Source organism: Canis lupus, chromosome X (assembly GCF_048164855.1).
Source record: "Canis lupus baileyi chromosome X, mCanLup2.hap1, whole genome shotgun sequence".
NCBI lineage: Eukaryota > Metazoa > Chordata > Mammalia > Carnivora > Canidae > Canis > Canis lupus.
The window spans coordinates 48103559-48124516 of record NC_132876.1 but is presented as its reverse complement, the minus strand read 5'-3'; the positions used below and the strand labels follow the sequence as shown (position 1 = coordinate 48124516).

The 20958-nt window shown below is 39.6% G+C and overlaps 1 protein-coding gene across 1 annotated transcript; it reads left to right on the top strand.

Annotated features, from left to right (window-relative positions):
• The first annotated feature begins 1372 nt into the window (after window positions 1-1372).
• On the top strand, window positions 1373-12746 carry LOC140628458 (breast cancer metastasis-suppressor 1 homolog). The gene is made up of 2 exons (XM_072817806.1): window positions 1373-1488; window positions 11980-12746. Exons 1-2 carry the CDS (start codon window positions 1373-1375, stop codon window positions 12491-12493), a joined length of 630 nt encoding a protein of 209 aa, XP_072673907.1. The 3' UTR covers window positions 12494-12746.
• Window positions 12747-20958: the final 8212 nt, after the last annotated feature.

Sequence of the window (20958 nt, the reverse complement as noted above, 5' to 3'; positions counted from 1 at the left end):
AAGAATAGATTAAGGGAACTCAGTACCACCATCAAGAGTAATAACATTTGCATTATAGGAATTCCAGAAGAAGAGAGAGAAAAGAAGGTAGAAAACTCATTTGAAGAAACAATCACTGAAAAATTCCCTAATCTAGGAAGGAAACAGACATCCAGATCCAGGAGGCACAGAGAGCTCCCAGCAAAATCAATACAAGGAGGTCCACACCAAGATATAATAATTAAAATGGCAAAAAGTGATAATAAAGAGAGAATTTTAAATGAAATAAAATAACAAGAAAACAGTTACGCACAAGAGAAATCCATAAGGCTATCAGCTGATTCTTCAGCAGAAGCTTTTCAGGCCAGAAGGGAGTTTTATGATATATTCAAAGTGCCAGAAGGAAAATAACCTGCAACCAAGAATACCCAATCCAGCAAGGCTATCATTCAGAGTATAAGGAGAAAAAACTTCCCAAAGAAAAGTTAAAGGGGATTCCTGGGGGGTTCAGCGTTTTAGCACCTGCCTTCAGCCCAGGGCATGATCTTGGAGTCCTGGGATCAGGTCCCATATCAGGACTTGCATGGAGCCTGCTTCTCCTTCTGCCTCTCTATCTCTCATGAATAAATAAATAAAATCTTTTAAAAAAGAAAAAAAAAGTTAAAGGAATTCATCACTAAACTAACCTTACAAGAAATGTTAAATGGGGCTTCTTTGAGTGGAAAGGAAAGGCCATAATCAGGGGTAAGAAAATTAAGAGAGGAAAAAAACCCTCAAAAGAACATACAAACATAATGAATGTAATATATTAAGTACTTATAAAACCAGTACAGAGGTTAAAGCACAAAAGCAGTAAAATCAATCATATCTATAAAAATCAGGCAAAGGAGTCACAAAATAAAAGGTTGTAAAGAATGACATGTGCATGAAACATGGAAGAAGGGAGTATAGATTTAGTGCTTTTAGAATGGGTTCAAATTTAAGTGACCATCAATTTAATATAGAGTGCTATATGCATAGGAAGTTATATATTAACCTAATGATAATAAAATGTCTATAATAGATATGCAAGAAATAAAGCCATCCAAACATATCACTAATGTAAGCAATCAAATTAAAAAGGAAGAGCGTAAGAGAAGAAAGGAACAGAGAAGAACTACAAAGAAACTGTAAAAGAAGTAACAAAATTGCAATAAGGACATATCTATCAATAATAACTTTGAATATAAATGGATTAAGTGCTCCATTCAAAACACATAGAGGAACTGAATGAATAAAAAAATACAGCTATGAAACTAGAAATTAATCACAACAAAAAAAGTGGAAAGGACACAAATACATGGAGGTTAAATAACCTGCTACTAAATAATGAGATAACCAGGAAATGAGAGTAATGAAGAAATACATGGAGATGGATGAAAATGACAACACAATGGTCCAAAATCTTTGGGATACACCAAAAGTTGCTCTAAGAGAGAAAATGATAACAGTGAAAGCCTACCTCAAGAAGTAAGAAAAATCTCAGATAACCTAGCCTTACACTTAAAGGAGCTAGACAAAGATCAAACAAAGCCGCTAGAAGGAAGGAAATAATGAAGATAGAGCAGAAATAATGAAATAGCGACTAAAAATACAATAGAACAGATCAAGGAAACCAGGAACTTGTTCTTTGAAAACATCAACAAGGTTTATAAATCTTTATACAGATTCATAAAAAAAAGACAGAATCTAATAAAATCAGAAATGAAAGAGGAGAAATAACAACGGACACCACAGAAATACAAAGGATTATAAGAGAATATTGTGAAAAAATATGTGACGACAAATTGGAAAACTAGAAGAAATAGATAAATTCCTAGAAACATTTGGCCTTTGAAAACCAAATCAGGAAGAAACAGAAAATGTGAACATAATAAGTATTAGCTGTAAAAGTGAATCACTAATCAAAAAAACTGCCAGCAAACAAAAGTCTAGGACCATATGTCTTCACAGGTGAATTCTACCAAACATTTAAAGAAGAGTTAATACCTATTCACCTCAAACTTTTCCAAAAAATACAAAAGGAAGAAGAGATTCCTAATTCATTATATGAGGCCAATATTGCTGATATTGGAGTTCTGATACCAAAACAAAATAAAGAAATTTCAAAAAAATAAAAGAAAGGAGGGGCACCTGAGTGCCTCAGCCAGTTAAGCATCTGCTTTCAGTTTAGGTCATGATATTGGGGTCCTGGGATCAAGCCCCACATTTGGCTTCCATGCTCAGCAGAGACTCTGCTTCTCCCTCTCCCTCTCCTTCTCCTCCCTGCTCATGCCAGTCTTTCTCTCTCTCAAATAAATAAGCAAAATATTTTTTAAAAGGAAGGGAATTGAAAGGAAAAGGATAAAAAGGAAAAGAAAACTGCAGGCCAATATCTCTGACAAACGGATGCAAAAATCCTCGAAAAAATATAAGCAAATCAAATCCAAAAATGCATTAGAAAATAGTTCACTACAATCAAGTAAAGTTTATTCCAGGGATGCAAAGGTGGTTTAATACTCTCAGTCAATGTGATACATCACATTACTAAAAGAAAGGATAAAAAACATGTTATCTTTTCAATAGATGCAAAAAAGTGCTTGACAAAGTACGAAATCCATTCATGATAAAAACTCACATCTATCAAGGTTGTGACAATATTGTGTCACAATCCCTACATATACAAAATTCACTCAAAACATGTTTGTCGTTGCCTAAAGAAATGGTAAATTTAAGTGAATGTCTGGAAAAGCTGTTGCATATATCTACCATTTGAAAAAGCAGAACAGTTAGTTCATAACTTATACTAGGATTCTGAAGCAGTGTCGGCACAAACCTGCATTAAGTTGGCCTCCTAAAATTGTCATACCATCTCATGTAATAAAATTATCCATAAGAGAAAGTAGTTGAGTCTGAAAATAATTGGTGAGAAGGCATGAAGCTCTGTTTATATAAATCATCTTTGTATTTAAACAGAAGTTTGTAATAGAAAGGCTTTTTGGTAACCAGAAGGAGCCCAAGACAGAGACAGTGGGTTGAACTCTGTACCAAAGGACAGTGTACTGGAAATAATTTACTCCAATGCCCACAGTGCTACCTGTGATGACCAAAGAGCTGAGGGGATAAGACACTTCTCAGCAAATTCCTGCTTTGGCAAAAGATTCAGAGTCAAGAAAGTAGCTCACTATGTCTTGACTCTTTGGAAGATCCCCTGGAAGTTTCCTCAGTCACATCCCTAGAAAATTAGAGCAAAGTGACATAAGCATATCAGTGACATACATCTGACCCAACATAGGCAATGTGTGCAGACTGATCAATAGAGACCAAAGACCCTGGCAGAACTTCTTTTTAAGAAGTAGAACATGTAGGGGGAAAAGTCAGTCCATGGGGTTTATGGTAAGGTAATGGTGCCCTTCCTTAACACCTTTTCCTGAGGTGCTCCCAATCAAATCATTAAGAGTTTTAATAGTTAAGCTGTTTGTAAACATGGGCTGTTGTGGCTAGATTTAAAAGATGAGATTACCCATACATTTATTTGGGTCACTAAGTAGAATGCTGAATGGGTTATTTTCTGCTTAAATTCACACCTTGCCACAGCAGCAAAGCCAAGTGGAAAGGAAGAAGCTGAAGAGTTCTCCCCTTTATTCTTGAGTTAATCTCTGTATCACACATATCCTCTGCCAAGTGTTCCAGATGATCTCAGAGGCATCTCTGCATTTAGATCCACACCACTTTCATGAGATATCTTGACATCAAAGTTGTGGAACTCAAAACTGCCAGGGAAGTTGGTCCAAGTATAATTTCTCCTATACAGAAGTCATGTCTATTGACAGAAACCTGGATCTAGACAAGGGAGAAACCTCAAGATGGCAGCCATGACATGCATGAAGCAGAGAAAATAGTTCTTTTTTTTTTTTTTTTAGAAAAGCAATTTATTCCATTATAAGCACTTACACAGTCATGGAGAGTAACAGGACTGCTGGTGAAACAGGTCACCCAAAATAGAGATGGTACCAAATTAGTGGTCAAGGACTAACTCCTAAAAAAAAAAAGCAACTCTTATCCAGGATTAATTTAATTTTAAAAACAAATACAAGGTATCAATTCACTCTTCTCAACTCAACTGCACAGTCTACCTGTGGTATAACAGGTAAAATCATACATCTTTACAACTTGGTGGTCCCAAGTTTTTAAAAAAAACCATTTCACAGAGAGGAAAGAAATATGAAAACAGCTCAAGAAATACACTAACAAGCAAAAATATATGGGGAAAGAGGAACACATAGTTTTGACTTAACTGAAAAAACTGAGAGGGAACTGGCCTACATAGGAAAATGTGCATTCTGGAAAGTCAGGTGTGAAGATTTTAGAATAGAAATTTAAAATGACTTGAATCTCCCCTATTTCCTGAATAAAATAACATCTTGTGGTATTTGTATTTCATGGCTCAGACACCTACCTCACTTGGCTCTATTCCTTCCTCACTTTAGCCTTTACTTAAAGGGGTCTGAAAAACTTGGAGATTTGGCCTAAGAAGAAAAATAACCACACACAATATTCCCCTTTCTGTGGCTAGACCTTTAGACCTTTTTTTTATGATAGTCACACACACACAGAGAGAGAGAGAGAGAGAGAGAGAGAGAGAGAGAGAGAGAGAGGCAGAGACATAGGCAGAGGGAGAAGCAGGCTCCATGCACCGAGAGCCCGACGTGGGATTCGATCCCGGGCCTCCAGGATCGCGCCCTGGGCCAAAGGCAGGCGCCAAACCACTGCGCCACCCAGGGATCCCCCTTTAGACCTTTATTACTAGAAAATTCCTAAATAAAATTTAAATATAAGTCTGTGGCTTTACTGAATAAAGTCCCCCAGTTAATATTTAGAAAACACCCTCTGTTTGGGCTAATAACATTGTTGATGGTATTTATCATAGAGGGATAGCCAAACAAAGTCTGTGTCTCTAAACCAGTGTTAAATCAATCTCAGGGTTGAGAGGGGAATAAAGGGGGAGTCTAAAATCACAAGAAGTGCAGACATATCTAGGACCTTTGTCCTTCTGGATCCACACTTCCTTCAGGTTCTTCATCATTATAATGGATTATTTCGTTTTGGGGGGTTGAGTATTGTAAGTTCTTTACATATTTTGAACACTCACCCTTTATTGTACGTGTCATTTGGATATATCTTCTCCCATTCAGTAGGTGGCCTTTTAGTTTTGTTGTTTCATTCACTCTGCAGAAGCTTTGTATTTTTATGAAGTCCCCAAAGTTTATTGTTGCTTTTATTTCCCTTGCCTCAGGAGACATATCTAGAAAAATATTGCTGTGACCAATGTCAGGAACATTTCTGCCTGTGCTCTCATATAGAATATTTATGGCTTCAGGTTTCACATTTAGGTTTTTAATCCATTTTGAGATACTTATGTGTATGATAAAAGAAAATGGTCCAGTTTCATTCCTTTTTTATTTTATTGAAGTTTGATTTGCCAACATATAGTATAACACCCAGTGTTCATCCCATCAAGTGCCCTCCTCAGTGCCTGTCCTTTGTATGTAGCTATCAAGATTTCTCAACACCACCTCTTGAAAGACTGTCTTTTTCCCATTGTATATTATTTCTCTTTTGCCAAAGATTAATTGACCATATAATTGTGGGTTTATTTCTGGGTTGTTTATTCTGTTCTTTAAAAAAATATTTTATTTATTTATTCCTGAGAGACACAGAGAGAAGCAGAGACATAGACAGAGGAAGAAGCAGGCTCCTCACAGGGAGCCCAATGTGGGACTTGATCCTCAGACCAGGATCACGCCCTGAGCCAAAGGCAGAAACTCAACCACTGAGCCACCCAGGCGTCCTTGTATATTCTGTTCCATTGATGTATGTGTCTATTTTTATGCTGGCACCATATGCTTTGATTGTTATAGTTTTGTAATTTAATTTCAAGCCTAGAATTGTGATACCTTCAGCTGTTTTTCATTTTCAAAATTTCTTTGGCATTATGGAGTCTTGTTTGGTTTCAAATAAATTTTAGGATTGTTTATTATAGTTCTGTGGAAAATGCTGGAGGTATTTGATAAGGATTGCATTAATGTGCAGATTGCTTTGGGTAGCATAGACAATTTTTTCTTTTTTTAAGATTTATTTATTTATTCATAAGAGACACAGGGAGAGGCAGAGGGAGAAGCAGACTTCCCACAGGGAGACTGATGCGGGACTCGATCCCGCATCCTGGGATCATGCCCTGACATTTTAACAACATTTGTTCTTCTATAGGCATGGAATATCTTTCCATTTCCTTGTGTCATCTTCAATTTCTTTCTCTAATGTTTTATAGTTTTCAGAATCCAGGCCTTTCACCTCTTTGGTTAGGTTTGTTCATAGATATCTTATTATATTTGGTGCAATAAATGGGATTATTTTCTTAATTTCTCTTTCTGCTACTTCATTATTAGTACAGAAGAGTACAACAGATTTTTCTACATTGATTTGGTATTTTACAAATTTACTGAATTCATTTTCAGTTCTAGTAGTTTTTTTGGTAGAGTCTTTGGGATTTTCTTTCTTTTTTTTTTTAAAAAAAAGATCTTATTTATTTATTCATGAGAGACAGAGAGGCAGAGACACGGGCAGAGGGAGAAGCAGGCTTCATGCAGGGAGCCTGATGTGGAACTCGATCCTGGGACTTCAGGATCACGCCCTGGGCTGAAGGCAGGCGCTAAACCAATGAGCCACCCAGGGATCCCCCTGGGATTTTCTATAGATAGTATTATGTAATCTGCAAGTAGTGAAAGTTTTACTACTACCTCACGATTTGGATGCCTTTTACTTTCTTTTTGTTGTCTGACTCCTGTAGCTAGAACTTCCAGTACTATATTGAATAAAAGTGGTAAGAGTGGACACCCTTGTCTTGTTCCTGACCTTAGCTGGAAAGCTCTCAGTATTTTCCCATTGAATATGATGTTCATTGTGGGTTTTTCGTACATGGCCTTTTTTATGTTGAGATATGTTCCCTATTGCTGAGGGCTTTTGTCATGAATGGAGGTTGTACTTTTATCAAATGCTTTTTCTGAATGTATTGAAATGATCATATTTTTTTTTATCCTTTCTCTTACCGATATGATGTATCGCATTGATTGATTTGTGAATATTGAGCCATGCTTGCAGCCCAGGAATAAACCTTACTTGACAATGGTGAATGATTTTTTTTAAATCTATTATTGGACTCAGATTGCTAGTATTTTATTGAGGACTTTTGCATCCAAGCATCAGACATATTGGCCTGTATTTCTCTTTTGTGGTGTCTTTACCTGGTTTTGGTATCAGCATAATACTGGCCTCATAAAATGAATTTGGAAGTTTTCCTTTCTCCTTCATTTTTCAGAACAGTTTGGCATAAATAGGTATTAACTCTTTCTTAAATATTTGGTAAAATTTGTCTATGAAGCAATCTGATCCTGAGCTTTGGTTTGTTGGGAGTTTTTTGATTACTGATTCAATTTCATTGCTGGTAATTTGTATGTTCAAATTTCTATCTCTTTTTGCTTCAGTTGTGGTAATAATTTTCTGGGAATTTATCCATTTCTTCTAGTTCGTCAAATTGTTGGCATGTAATTTTTTCATAATGTTTTCTTACAATCCTTTGTATTTCTGTGTTGGTTGTTATTTATCCTCTTTCAGTTATTTTATTTTATTTTTTCAGTTATTATTTTATTTGGGAATATCTCTCTGTGTATTAAATATTGTAATATTTTTATTTCAATTCTGGGTAGTTAACATATATGGTAAAATTGGTTTCAGGTGTAGAATTTAGTGATTTATCACTTATGTATAACATCCAGTGCTCATTACAAGTGACCTCCTTAATACCCATCACCCATTTAACCTTTCTTCTGCCTACCTCCCTCCACCAACCCTCAGTTTGTCCTCCATAGTTAAGGGTGTCTTATTGTTTGCTTCCCTATTTTTCCCTTTCCTTTTGTTCATTTGTTTTTTCTTCTAAATTTCACATAAGATTGAAATTATATGGTATTTGTCTTTCTCTGAGTCTTATTTTCCTTAGCATAATACGTTCTAGCTCCAACCACTTTGTTGCAAATGGCAAGATTTTATCCTTTTTTATGGTGTAATAATATTCCATTGTATAGATACACTACTTCTTTATCTTTTCATCAGTAAATGGTATTTGGGCTCTTTTCATAATTTGGCTATTGTTGATAGTGCTGCTATAAACATCAGAGTGCATGTACACCTTCAAATCAGAATTATTTTGTATTTGGATAAATACCTAGTAGTGCAATTATTGGGTAGTTCTATTTTTAACTTTTTGAGGCAGCCCCATATTGTTTTCCACAGTGGCTGCACTAGTTTCCATTCCTTCCAAAAGTGTGAGAGGGTTCCCCTTTCTCTACATCCTCACCAAAAACCTTATAATGGCTTCTATTTTTATTTCCCTGATGATAAGTGATATTGAACATCTTTTCAGCCTGTTAGCCATCTGTATGTCTTCTTTGGCAAAATGTCTATTCATGTCTTCTGCCCCTTTAACTGGATTATTTACCTTTGGGGTGTTGAATTTTATAAGTTCTTTATAGATTTTGGATACAAACCCTTTAACAGATATGTCATTTGCAAATATCTTCTCCCATTCTATAGGCGGCCTTTTACTTTTGTTCACTGTTTCCTTTGCTGTGCAAAAGCTATTTATCTTGATGAAGTCCCAATAGTTCATTTTTGTTTTAGTTTCCCTTGCCTCCCAAGATGAGTCAAACAAGAAGTTACTATGGCCAATGTCAGAGAGGTTGCTGCTTGTGTTCTCCTCTAGAATTTTGATGGTTTCCTGTCTCACATTTAGGTCTTTCATCCATTTTGAATTTATTTTTTCTGTATGCTGTAAGAAAGAGGTACCATTTCATTCTTTTGTATGCAGCTGTCTCGTTTTCCTAACATCATTTATTGAAGAGACTTTTTTCCATTGGATATTCTTTCCTGCTTTGTGGAAGATTAGTTGACCAGACAGTTTCAGGTCCATTTCTGGGTTTTCTATTCTTTTTCATTGATCTATGTGTCTGTTTTTATGCTAGTACCATACTGTCTTGATTACTACAGCTTTGTAATATGGCTTGAAATCCAGAATTGTGTTGTCTCCAGCATTGCTTTTCTTTTTCATGAAAAGGCTATTTGGGGTGTTTTGTGGTTCTTTAAAAAAAACAGGCTTTTATTTTTTTAAGATTGTATTTATTTATGAGAGAGAGAGAGAGAGAGAGAGAGAGAGGCAGAGACACAGGCAGAGGGAGAAGCAGGCACCATGCAGGGAACCTGACATGGGACTCAACCCTGGGTCTCCAAGATCAGGCCCTGTACTGAAGGCGGCGCTAAACCTCTGAGCCACCTGGGCTGCCCTGTTTTGTGGTTCTGTACACATTTTAGGATAGTTTGTTTTAGTTCTGTGAAAAATGCTGGTGGCATTTCGATAAAGATTACATTAAATGTGTAGATTACTTTGGGTAGTATAGACATTTTAACAATATTTGTTCTTCTAATCCATGAGCATGGAACATTTTTCCATTTCTTTGTGTCTTCCTCAACTTCTTTCATGAGTGTTCTATAGTTTTCTGAGTACAGATCCTTTGCCTCTTTGGTTAGGTTTATTCCTATGTATCTTATGGATTTTGGTGCAATTGTAAATGGGATCAACTCCACAATATTGTTCGTGTAGAGAAATGCAACTGATTTCTGTACATTGATTTCATATCCTGCCACTTTGCTGAATTCCTGTATGAGTTCTAGCAATTTTGAGGTGGGGTCTTTTGTGTTTTCCACATAGAATATCATGTCATTTGCAGAGTGAGAGTTTGACTTCTTCTTTGCTGATTTGAGTGCTTGTTACTTATTTGTTTTGTCTGATTGCCAAGGGACTAGTACTATGTTAAATAAAAATGAGTGGACATCCCTGTCTTGTTCCTGACTGTAGAGGAAAAGCTCTCAGTTTTTCTCCATTGAGGTTATTTGCTGTGGGTCTTTCATATATGGTCTTTATGATGTTGAGGTTTGTTCCCTCTATCCCTACTTCATTGAGGGTTTTTACCAAGAATGGATACTTTACTCTGTTGAATGCTTCTTCTGCATCTATTGAGAGGATCATATCATTTTATCCTTTTTAAAATTAATGTATGTATACTGTTAATTGATTTGCAGATATTGAATAACCCTGCAATCCAGGAATAAATCCTACTTAATTGTGGAGAATAATTTGTTTAATGCGCTGTTGGATCCAATTTGCTAGTATCTTTTTGAGAAGTTTTGCATTCATGTTCATTAAGAATATTGGCCTATAATTCTCCATTTTAGTGGGGTCTTTGCCTTGTTTTGAAGTCAAGGTAATACTGGCCTCATGGAATGAGTTTGGAAATTTTCCTCCATTTCTATTTTTTAAAAGATTTTATTTATCCATTCATTTTTCGATGGACACAGAGGCTCCTTCCACCACTTGCTTCAACATGGATAGAACTGGAGGGTATTATGCTGAGTGAAGTAAGTCAATCAGAGAAGGATGAACATTATATGGTTTCATTCATTTGGGGTATATAAAAAATAGTGAAAGGGATTAAAGGGGAAAGGAGAGAAAATGAGTGGGAAATATCAGAGAGGGTGACAGAACATGAGAAACAAAATTATGGGAAATGAACAAGGGGTAGTGGAAGGGGAGGTGGGCAGGGAAATGGGGCGACTGGGTGGCAGTGAGGGGGGGAACTTTGGATGAGCACTGGGTGTTATACTACATGTTGGCAAATCAAACTCCAATAAAAATATATTTAAAAGATTTTATTTATTTATTCATAAGAGACACAAAGAGAGAGGCAGAGACATAGGCAGAGGGAGTAGCAGGCTCCAGGCAGGGAGCCCAATGCGGAAATTGATCCCAGAACTCCAGGATCACGCTCTGAGCCAAAGGCAGACATGCTCAACCGTTGAGCCACCCAGGCATCCCTCCTCCATTTCTATTTTTTAAAATAGATTGAGAAGTGTAGCCATTAACTCTACTTTATATGTCTAGTAGAATTCGCCTGTGAAGCTATTTGACCCTGGACTTTTGTTTATTGGGAGAGTTTTGATTACTGGTTCGATTTCTTTGCTTGTTATGAGTCTGTTCAAATTTTCTATTTCTTCCTCTTTCAGTTTTGGTAGTTTATATGTTTCTAGGAATTTAGCCATTTCTTCCAGATTGTGGTTTGTTGGCATATACATTTTTCATAATATTGTCTTATAATTGTTTGTATTTCTGTGGTCTTGGTTGTGATCTCCCCTCTTTCATTCATGATTTTACTCATTTGGGTCCTTTTCTTTTGATAAGTCTGTGACCCAGTATGTGATCTACTCTGGAAGTATATTTCAATACTTGTCTACCTCAAGAAGCAAGAAAAGTCTCAAATACACCTGAAACTTACACTTAAAAGGATCTAGAAAAGGAATAGCAAATAAAACATAAAACCAAAAAAAAAAAAAAAAAAAAAAAACATAAAACCAGCAAAAGAAGGGAAATAATAAAGATTAGAGCAAAATTAAACAACATAGAAACTAAACTAAAAAAAAAAACACTAGGGATCCCTGGGTGGCGCAGCGGTTTAGCGCCTGCCTTTGGCCCAGGGCGCGATCCTGGAGACCCGGGATCGAATCCCATGTCGGGCTCCCAGTGCATGGAGCCTGCTTCTCCCTCTGCCTGTGTCTCTGCCTCTCTCTCTCTCTCTCTCTCTCTCTCTCTCTGTGTGTGACTATCATAAATAAATAAAAATTAAAAAAAAAACACTAGAACAGATCAATGAAACTAAGCTGGTTCTATGAAAGAATTAATAAAATTCTATTCCTTTTTCAGTTTTAGTAGTTTGTATGTTTCTAGGAAATATATATGTTAAGTCATCTGATCCAGTGTATAATTCAAAGGCATTATTTCCTTGTTGATTTTTTGCTTGATCTGTCCACTGTTGTAAGTGGGGTGTTCAGGGAACGGCTGAGTCAGCTGAGGGTGCCGCTGGAGGAAGTAGGGGCTGAGAGAGCACCTGAATACACAGAGCCTCTGGGGGAGCTGCAGCAGAGCCTCAAGATCTTCATTCAGGTGACAGGGATCTACAAGGGCTTCTGTCTGGACGTGATCCGGAATAAGTACGAATGTGAGCTGCAGGGAGCCAAACAGCACCCGGAGAGCAAGAAGCTGCTGTTCCACCACACGCTGCAGGGGGAGCTGCAAGAGCAGATCCAAAGGCTGGAAGAGGACCGCCAGAGCCTGGACATCAGCTCTGAGTGGTGGGATGACAAACTGCACGTCAGAAGCAGCGCAAAGACCTGGGACTCCCTGCCACCCAGCAAGAGGAAGAAGGCACCTCTCATTTCTGGTCCTTACATCGTGTATATGCTGCAAGAGATCAACATCCTGGAGGACTGGACAGCCATCAAAAAGGCTACGGCAGCTGTGTCCCCTCAGAAGAGAAAAGCAGATGGACCATGACCCTGCTCTTCAGAGCCAAGGGCCCCCTTGGAGCAGCTGGCAGCAAACCCAGGATTTGCGTTTTCCTCCTATGGGAAGGCAGATTGACAAGCCCCTCGGGGTCTGCCCGGCCAGCTTCCCAGTGCTGCTGCATGGCCTTCCCCTCCAGCTATCACTGGTCTGTACTCCTCTGCCCTCCTTGGGGCCTGCACAGCTGTGGCCCAGAGCTGCCTCAACCAGACAAGACTGTCTTCCCTGTCCCCAGTGAGCCCACCCCCCCACCCCACAGAGATCAGCCTTCTCCTCACCCTCCCAAAGATGTGGCTCCTCTTAAGCCAAAGCAACATCCTTCCTGCTGACCTCAGACTAGTCACCGAGCCAGTGAGCTGGGCCCCATGTCCTGAGAACTCTGAGGCAGAAATTATGTTTTGAGGGGCCTGTCTCTCCTGGCCATTGTTGGAGGTGAGAAGGCAGGCTCCCCAGGTCTTCTCAAGGAGGTTCTTGATATCTGCCAGATTTCAGGGACTGGAATTAAAACCTTTCCTGGGACCTTGCAAAAAAAAAATAAAAAACAATCCCATGATCCACAGATCATGACCTGAGTCAAAATTAAGAGTCAGATGCTCAACCAACTGAACTACTCCGGTGCCCTGACATTTGGACTTTTGACTCCTAATGGCCCTACAAATGCTAGGAGCTAGTCTGACTGGTAAACCCAACTTCCCAACCTACTCCTGCACTGGGGAAGTAACCAGCACATACCTCCTTTTGCCCAGATTCAGGTGGTTCCTCCCCTTTGACTATTCAGCTGAGGATGAGAGTTCAGGCTCTCTAGGGGCATGATGTTCCCAGAGAGTATGGGAATGGTAGGGGGTTGGGACTGAATGCTATGCAGGGTAGAGGATGTGATATCCAGATAGCAGAATTCTTCCGTTTTCAGGGATATTTATGGCTTCCCTCGCCTACCCCTAGTTAAGAGCTGGGCCTGGGCTGCTGCCCAGACTTGAGACATCAGAGAATTGTGCCCTCATGTAAGATTGATTGTTCTGAGCTGCGGCTGCCTTCTTTCCCTCCAAATGCCCATTCCCTTCCTGACCTGTTGAAATATTTGTTGGCATTAGCCTAAGGCTCTGACTGGAGCTGACAGAGAAGTCAGTATGTGGGTTAGAGCTCCTGGGACAGTGGTGACCATAGTCACCTACTATTATTATATTATTATCAATGATTTTATTTGTATATTATTAATCGATGTATATATATTTGGCTACTCCCAAGTTAGAGGCATGAAGATTACAATTGTTAGATCTTCTTATTGGATAGACCCCTTAATTATGACATTGTGCCCTTCTTTGTCTCTTGTTACAGTCTTTGGTTTAAAATTTAGTTTCGAAGATGGCGGAAGAGTAGGATCCCCAAATCACCTGTCCCCACCAACTCACCTAGATAACTTTCAAATCATCCTGAAAAACCTGCGAATTCGGTCTGAGATTTAAAGAGAGAACAGCTGGAATGCTATAGTGAGAAGAGTTTGAGCTTCATCAAGGTAGGAAGACGAAAAAAAGTAATAAATAAAAAAGCATCCAAGGGGGAGCCCCCCCCCCCCGCAAGGAGCCAGGCTAAGGCCTCGCAGCGAGTGCCCCCAGGACAGTAAAGCCCAGGCCCAGAGAAGCAGGAGCTTTACCAGTCTTCCCAGACGGAAAGGTGCTCGCAGGGAGCTCGAGCAGGATCCCAGGAGGGGCAGGGATGCCCTCGGGATCCCAGGGGCACTAACAGAGGAGGCGCGCCCTGGGGAGAGCATGCCACACACCACCGGCTGAGCTCCTTAAAGGGCTGCAGCGCGCTCCCAGCAGGGCCCCGGCAGAAGCTCAGGCGGCAGCTCCGCCCAGAGGGGGCTGTGTGGCCCTGGGAGCGCGATTCCAGTGGCTTAGGCCCCAGAGCCCAGGGCACTAAGGGACACAGCCCAAGATCCCACACTCCCCCTGGGACAGGCAGAGGCCGGGAGGACACAGGGCAGCAAGGACGCTCCTGCTGCCTGGCGGCCCCCAGCTTCACAGATCGGTACCCCCCTCCCCCAGAGCAGCCAGGCCCCTGCGGAAGAATCAGCACAGCAGGCCCCTTCCCCAGAAGACCAGCTAGAAGGACAGGGGAAAAGCAAGTTATTGACCAAGCATAAAGCAAAGTTCCAAGGGAAGTCGAGGGATTTACAGTATATAGAATCAGAGGTTACTCCCCCTTGTTTTTTGTTTTCTGTTGTTTCCCCCACCCCCAATTTTTCTTCTTCTTTCTTTTTTTTTTCTCTCTTTTTCTCCTTTTTCCAGTACAACTTGTTTTTGGCCACTCTGCACTGAGCAAAATGACTAGAAGGAAAACCTCACCTCAAAAGAAAGAATCAGAAACAGTCCTCTCTCCCACAGAGTTACAAAATCTGGATTACAATTCAATGTCAGAAAGCCAATTCAGAAGCACTATTATACAGCTACTGGTGGCTCTAGAAAAAAAGCATAAAGGATTCAAGAGACTTCATGACTGCAGAATTTAGATCTAATCAGGCAGAAATTAAAAATCAATTGAATGAGATGCAATCGAAACTGGAGGTCCTAACAACCAGGGTTAACGAGGTAGAAGAACAAGTGAGTGACATAGAAGACAAGTTGATGGCAAGGAGGGAAACTGAGGGAAAAAGAGAAAAACAATTAAAAGATCATGAGGATAGGTAAAGGAAAATAAATGACAACCTCAGAAGGAAAAATCTACGTTTAATTGGGGTTCCCGAGGGTGCTAAAAGGGACAGAGGTCCAGAATATGTATTTGAACAAATCATAGCTGGGAACTTCCCTAACTTTGGAAGGGAAACAGGCATTCAGATCCAGGAGATGGAGCGATTTCCCTCCTAAAATCAATAAAAACCACCTAACACCTCTACATTTAATAGTGAAACTCGCAAATTCCAAAAATGAAGAGAAGATCCTCAAAGCAGCAAGAGACAAGAAATCTCTAATTTTTATGAAGAGAAGCATTAGGATAACAGCAGACCTCTCCACAGAGACCTGGCAGGCCAGAAAGGGCTGGCAGGATATATTCAGGGTCCTAAATGAGAAGAACCTGCAGCCAAGAACATTTTATCCATCAAGGCTCTCATTCAGAATAGAAGCAGAGATAAGGAGCTTCCATCAAAAGAAGTCTTCCAAGAGTGTCCATCGAAAGATGAATGGATAAAGAAGATGTGGTCTATGTATACAATGGAATATTACTCAGCCATTAGAAACGAGAAATACCCACCATTTACTTCCATGTAGATGGAACTGGAGGGTATTATGCTGAGTGAAATAAGTCAATCGGAGAAGGACAAACATCATATGGTCTCATTCATTTGGGGAATATAAAAAATAGTGAAAGGGAATAAAGGGGAAAGAAGAGAAAATGAGTAGGAAATATCAGAGAGGGTGACAGAACATGAGAGACTCCTAATTTTGGGAAATGAACAAGGGGTGGTGGAAAGGGAGGTGGCTGGGGGGTTGGGGTGACTGGTTGATGGGCACTGAGGGGGGCACTTGATGGGATGAGCACTGGGTGTTATGCTATATGTTGGCAAATTGAACTCCAATAAAAAGACATTTTAAAAATAAAATAAAATTTAGTTTCTCTGATAGAAGTATGGATACTCTGGCATTCTTTTGTTTTTGTTTTGTTTTGTTTTTTAATAAATTAATTATTTATTGGTGTTAAATTTACCAACATACAGAATAACACCCAGTGCTCATCCCGTCAAGTGCCCCCCTCAGTGCCCGTCACCCATTCACCCCCACCCCATGCACTCCTCCCCTTCCACCACCCTTAGTTCGATTCCCAGAGTTAGGAGTCTTTTTCTTCTCCCTTCCCTTATATTCCCTTTTACTGTTATTTATATTCCCCAAATGAATAAAAACATACACTGTTTGTCCTTCTCCGATTGACTTACTTCACTCAGCATAGTACACTCCAGTTCCATCCACGTTGAACAAAATGGTGGGTATTTGTCGTTTCTAATGGCTGAGGAATATTCCATTGTATACATGAACCACATCTTCTTTATCCATTCATCTTTCGATGGACACTGAGGCTCCTTCCACAGTTTGGCTATTGTGGACATTGCTGCTAGAAACATCGGGGTGCAGGTGTCCTGGTGTTTCATTGCATCTGAATCTTTGGGGTAAATCCCCAACAGTGCAATTGCTGGGTCGTAGGGCAGGTCTATTTTTAACTCTTTGAGGAACCTCCACACAGTTTTCCAGAGTGGCTGCACCAGTTCACATTCCCACCAACAGTGTAAGAGGGTTCCTTTTCTCCACATCCTCTCCAAAATTTGTGGTTTCCTGCCTTGTTAATTTTCCCCATTCTCACTGGTGTGAGGTGGTATCTCATTGTGGTTTTGATTTGTATTTCCCTGATAGCAAGTGATGCAGAGCATTTTCTCATGTGCATGTTGGCCATGTCTATGTCTTCCTCTGTGAGATTCCTCTTCATGTCTTTTGCCCATTTCATGATTGGATTGTTTGTTTCTTTGGTGTTGAGTTTCATAAGTTCTTTGTAGATCTTGGAAACTAATCCTTTATGTGATACGTCATTTGCAAATATCTTCTTCCATTCTGTAGGTTGTCTTTTAGTTTTGTTGACTGTATCCTTTGCTGTGCAAAAGCTTCTTATCTTGATGAAGTCCCAATAGTTCATTTTTGCTTTTGTTTCTTTTGCCTTCGTGGATGTATCTTGCAGGAAGTTACTGTGGCTGAGTTCAAAAAGGGTGTTGCCTGTGTTCTCCTCTAGGATTTTTTTTTAATTTTTTTTAATTTATTTATGATAGAGAGAGAGAGGCAGAGACACAGGCAGAGGGAGAAGCAGGCTCCATGCACCGGGAGCCCGATGTGGGACTCGATCCCGGGTCTCCAGGATCGCGCCCTGGGCCAAAGGCAGGTGCCAAACTGCTGCGCCACCCAGGGATCCCTCTCCTCTAGGATTTTGATGGAATCTTGTCTCACATTTAGATCTTTCATCCATTTTGAGTTGATCTTTGTGTATGGTGAAAGAGAGTGGTCTAGTTTCATTCTTCTGCATGTGGATGTCCAATTTTCCCAGCACCATTTATTGAAGAGACTGTCTTTCTTCCAATGGATAGTCTTTCCTCCTTTATCGAATATTAGTTGACCATAAAGTTGAGGGTCCACTTCTGGGCTCTCTATTCTGTTCCATTGATCTATGTGTCTGTTTTTGTGCCAGTACCACACTGTCTTGATGAACACAGCTTTGTAGTACAACCGAAATCTGGCATTGTGATGCCCCCAGATATGGTTTTCTTTTTTAAAATTCCCCTGGCTATTTGGGGTCTTTTCTGATTCCACACAAATCTTAAAATAATTTGTTCTAACTCTCTGAAGAAAGTCCATGGTATTTTGATAGGGATCGCATTAAACGTGTATATTGCCCCGGGTAACATTGACATTTTCACAATATTAATTCTGCCAATCCATGAGCATGGAATATTTTTCCATCTCTGTGTCTTCCTCAATTTCTTTCAGAAGTGTTCTATAGTTTTTAGGGTATAGATCCTTTACCTCTTTGGTTAGGTTTATTCCTAGGTATCTTATGCTTTTGGGTACAATTGTAAACGGGATTGACTCCTTCATTTCTCTTTCTTCAGTCTCATTGTTAGTGTATAGAAATGCCACTGATTTCTAGGCATTGATTTTTAATTTTTTTTAATTTTTATTTATTTATGGTAGTCACACACAGAGAGAGAGAGGCAGAGACACAAGCAGAGGGAGAAGCAGGCTCCATGCACCAGGAGCACGACCTGGGATATGATCCTGGGTCTCCAGGATCGCGCCCTGCCCAAAGGCAGGCGCCAAACCGCTGCACCACCCAGGGATCCCTGGGCATTGATTTTGTATCCTGCCATGCTACCAAATTGCTGTATGAGTTCTAGCAATCTTGGGGTGGAGTCTTTTGAGTTTTCTATGTAGAGTATCATGTCATCGGTGAAGAGGGAGAGTTTGACTTCTTCTTCACCAATTTGTATGACTTTAATGTCTTTTTGTTGTCTGATTGCTGAGACTAGGACTTCCAGTACTATGTTGAATAGCAGTGATGAGAGTGGACATCCCTGTCTTGTTCCTCATCTTAGGGGAAAGGCTCCCAGTGCTTCCCCATTGAGAATGATATTTGCTGTGGGCTTTTCATAGATGGCTTTTAAGATGTTGAGGAATGTTCCCTCTATCCCTACACTCTGAAGAGTTTTGATCAGGAATGGATGCTTTATTTTGTCAAATACTTTCTCTGCATCTAATGAGAGGATCATATGGTTCTTGGTTTTTCTCTTGCTGATATGATGAATCACATTGATTATTTTACGGGTGTTAAACCAGCCTTGTGTCCCAGGGATAAATCCTACTTGGTCATGTTGAATAATTTTCTTAATGTATTGTTGGATCCTATTGGCTAGTATCTTGTTGAGAATTTTTGCATCCATGTTCATCAGAGATATTGGTCTGTAATTCTCCTTTTTGCTGGGGTCTTTGTCTGGTTTTGGAATTAAGGTGATGCTGGCCTCATAGAACGAATTTGGAAGTACTCCATCTCTTTCTATCTTTCCAAACAGCTTTAGGAGAATAGGTATGGTTTCTTCTTTAAACGTTTGATAGAATTCCCAAGGGAAGCCATCTGGCCCTGGACTCTTGTGTCTTGGGAGGTTTTTGATGACTGCTTCAATTTCCTCCCTGGTTATTGGCCTGTTCAGGTTTTCTATTTCTTCCTGTTCCATTTTGGTAGTTTGTGGCTTCCCATTTCTTCTATATTGCCTAATTTATTGGCGTATAGCTGTTCATAATATGTTTTTAAAATCGTTTGTATTTCCTTGGTGTTGGTAGTGATCTCTCCTTTCTCATTCATGATTTTATTAATTTGAGTCTTCTCTCTCTTCTTTTTAATAAGGCTGGCTAATGGTTTATCTATCTTATTAATTCTTTAAAAGAACCAACTCCTGGTTCTGTTGATCTGTTCCACAGTTCTTCTGGTCTTGATTTCGTTGAGTTCTGCTCAAATTTTAATTAACTCTCTTCTTCTGCTGGGTGTAACGTCCATCTGCTGTTTTTTCTCTAGCTCCTTTAGGTGTAAGGTTAGCTTTTGTATTTGAGTTCTTTCCAGTTTTTGAATGGATGCTTGTATTGCGATCTATTTCCCCCTTAGGACTGCTTTTGCTGCATCCCAAAGATTTTGAACGGTTGTATCTTCATTCTCATTAGTTTCCATGAATCTTTTTAATTCTTCTTTAATTTCCTGGTTGACCCTTTCATCTTTTAGGAGGATGGTCCTTAACCTCCACGTGTTTGAGGTCCTTCCAAACTTCTTGTTGTGATTTAGTTCTAATTTCAAGGCATTATGGTCTGAGAATATGCAGGGGACGATCCCAATCTTTTGGTATCGGTTCGGACCCGATTTGTGACCCAGTATGTGGTCTATTCTGGAGAAAGTTCCATGTGCACTTGAGAAGAATGTGTATTCAGTTGAGTTTGGATGTAAAGTTCTGTAGATATCTGTGAAATCCATCTGGTCCAGTGTATCATTTAAAACTCTCGTTTCTTTGGAGATTTTGTGCTTAGAAGACCTACCGAGGGTAGAAAGAGCTAGCCTGAAGTCACCAAGTATAAGTGTATTATTATCTAAGTATTTCTTCACTTTGGTTATTAATTGGTTTAAATATTTGGCAGTCCCCACATTCGGGGCATATATATTGAGGATTGTTAAATCCTCTTGTTGGATAGATCCTTTAAGTATGATATAGTGTCCCTCTTCATCTCTCACTACAGTCTTCGGGGTAAATTTTAGTTTATCTGATATAAAGATGGCTACTCCTGCTTTCTTTTGAGGACCATTTGAATGGTAAATGGTTCTCCAACCTTTTATTTTCAGGTTGTAGGTGTCCTTCTGTCTAAAATGAGTCTCTTGTAGACAGCAAATAGATGGGTCCTGTTTTTTTATCCATTCTGAAACCCTGCGCCTTTTGATGGGGTCATTAAGTCCGTTCAGGTTCAGTTACTATTGACAGATATGAGTTTCGTGTCATCATGATATCTATTCAGTCTTTGTTTTTGTGGATTGTTCCATTGAACTTCTTCTTAAAGGGGAATTTTGAGAGTCCCCCTTAAAATTTCTGCAGAGCTGGTTTGGAGGTCACATATTCTTTCAGTTGCTGCCTGTCTTGGAAGCTCTTCTGTCTCTCCTTCCATTTTGAATGAGAGCCTTGCTGGATAAAGTCTTCTTGGTTGCATGTTCTTCTCATTTAGGACCCTGAATATATCCTGGCAGCCCTTTCTGGCCTGCCAGGTCTCTGTGGAGAGGTCTGCTGTTACTCTAATACTCCTCCCCATAAAAGTCAAGGATTTCTTGTCTCTTGCTGCTTTAAGGATCTTCTCTTTATCTTTGGAATTTGCAGGCTTAACTATTAAATGTCGAGGTGT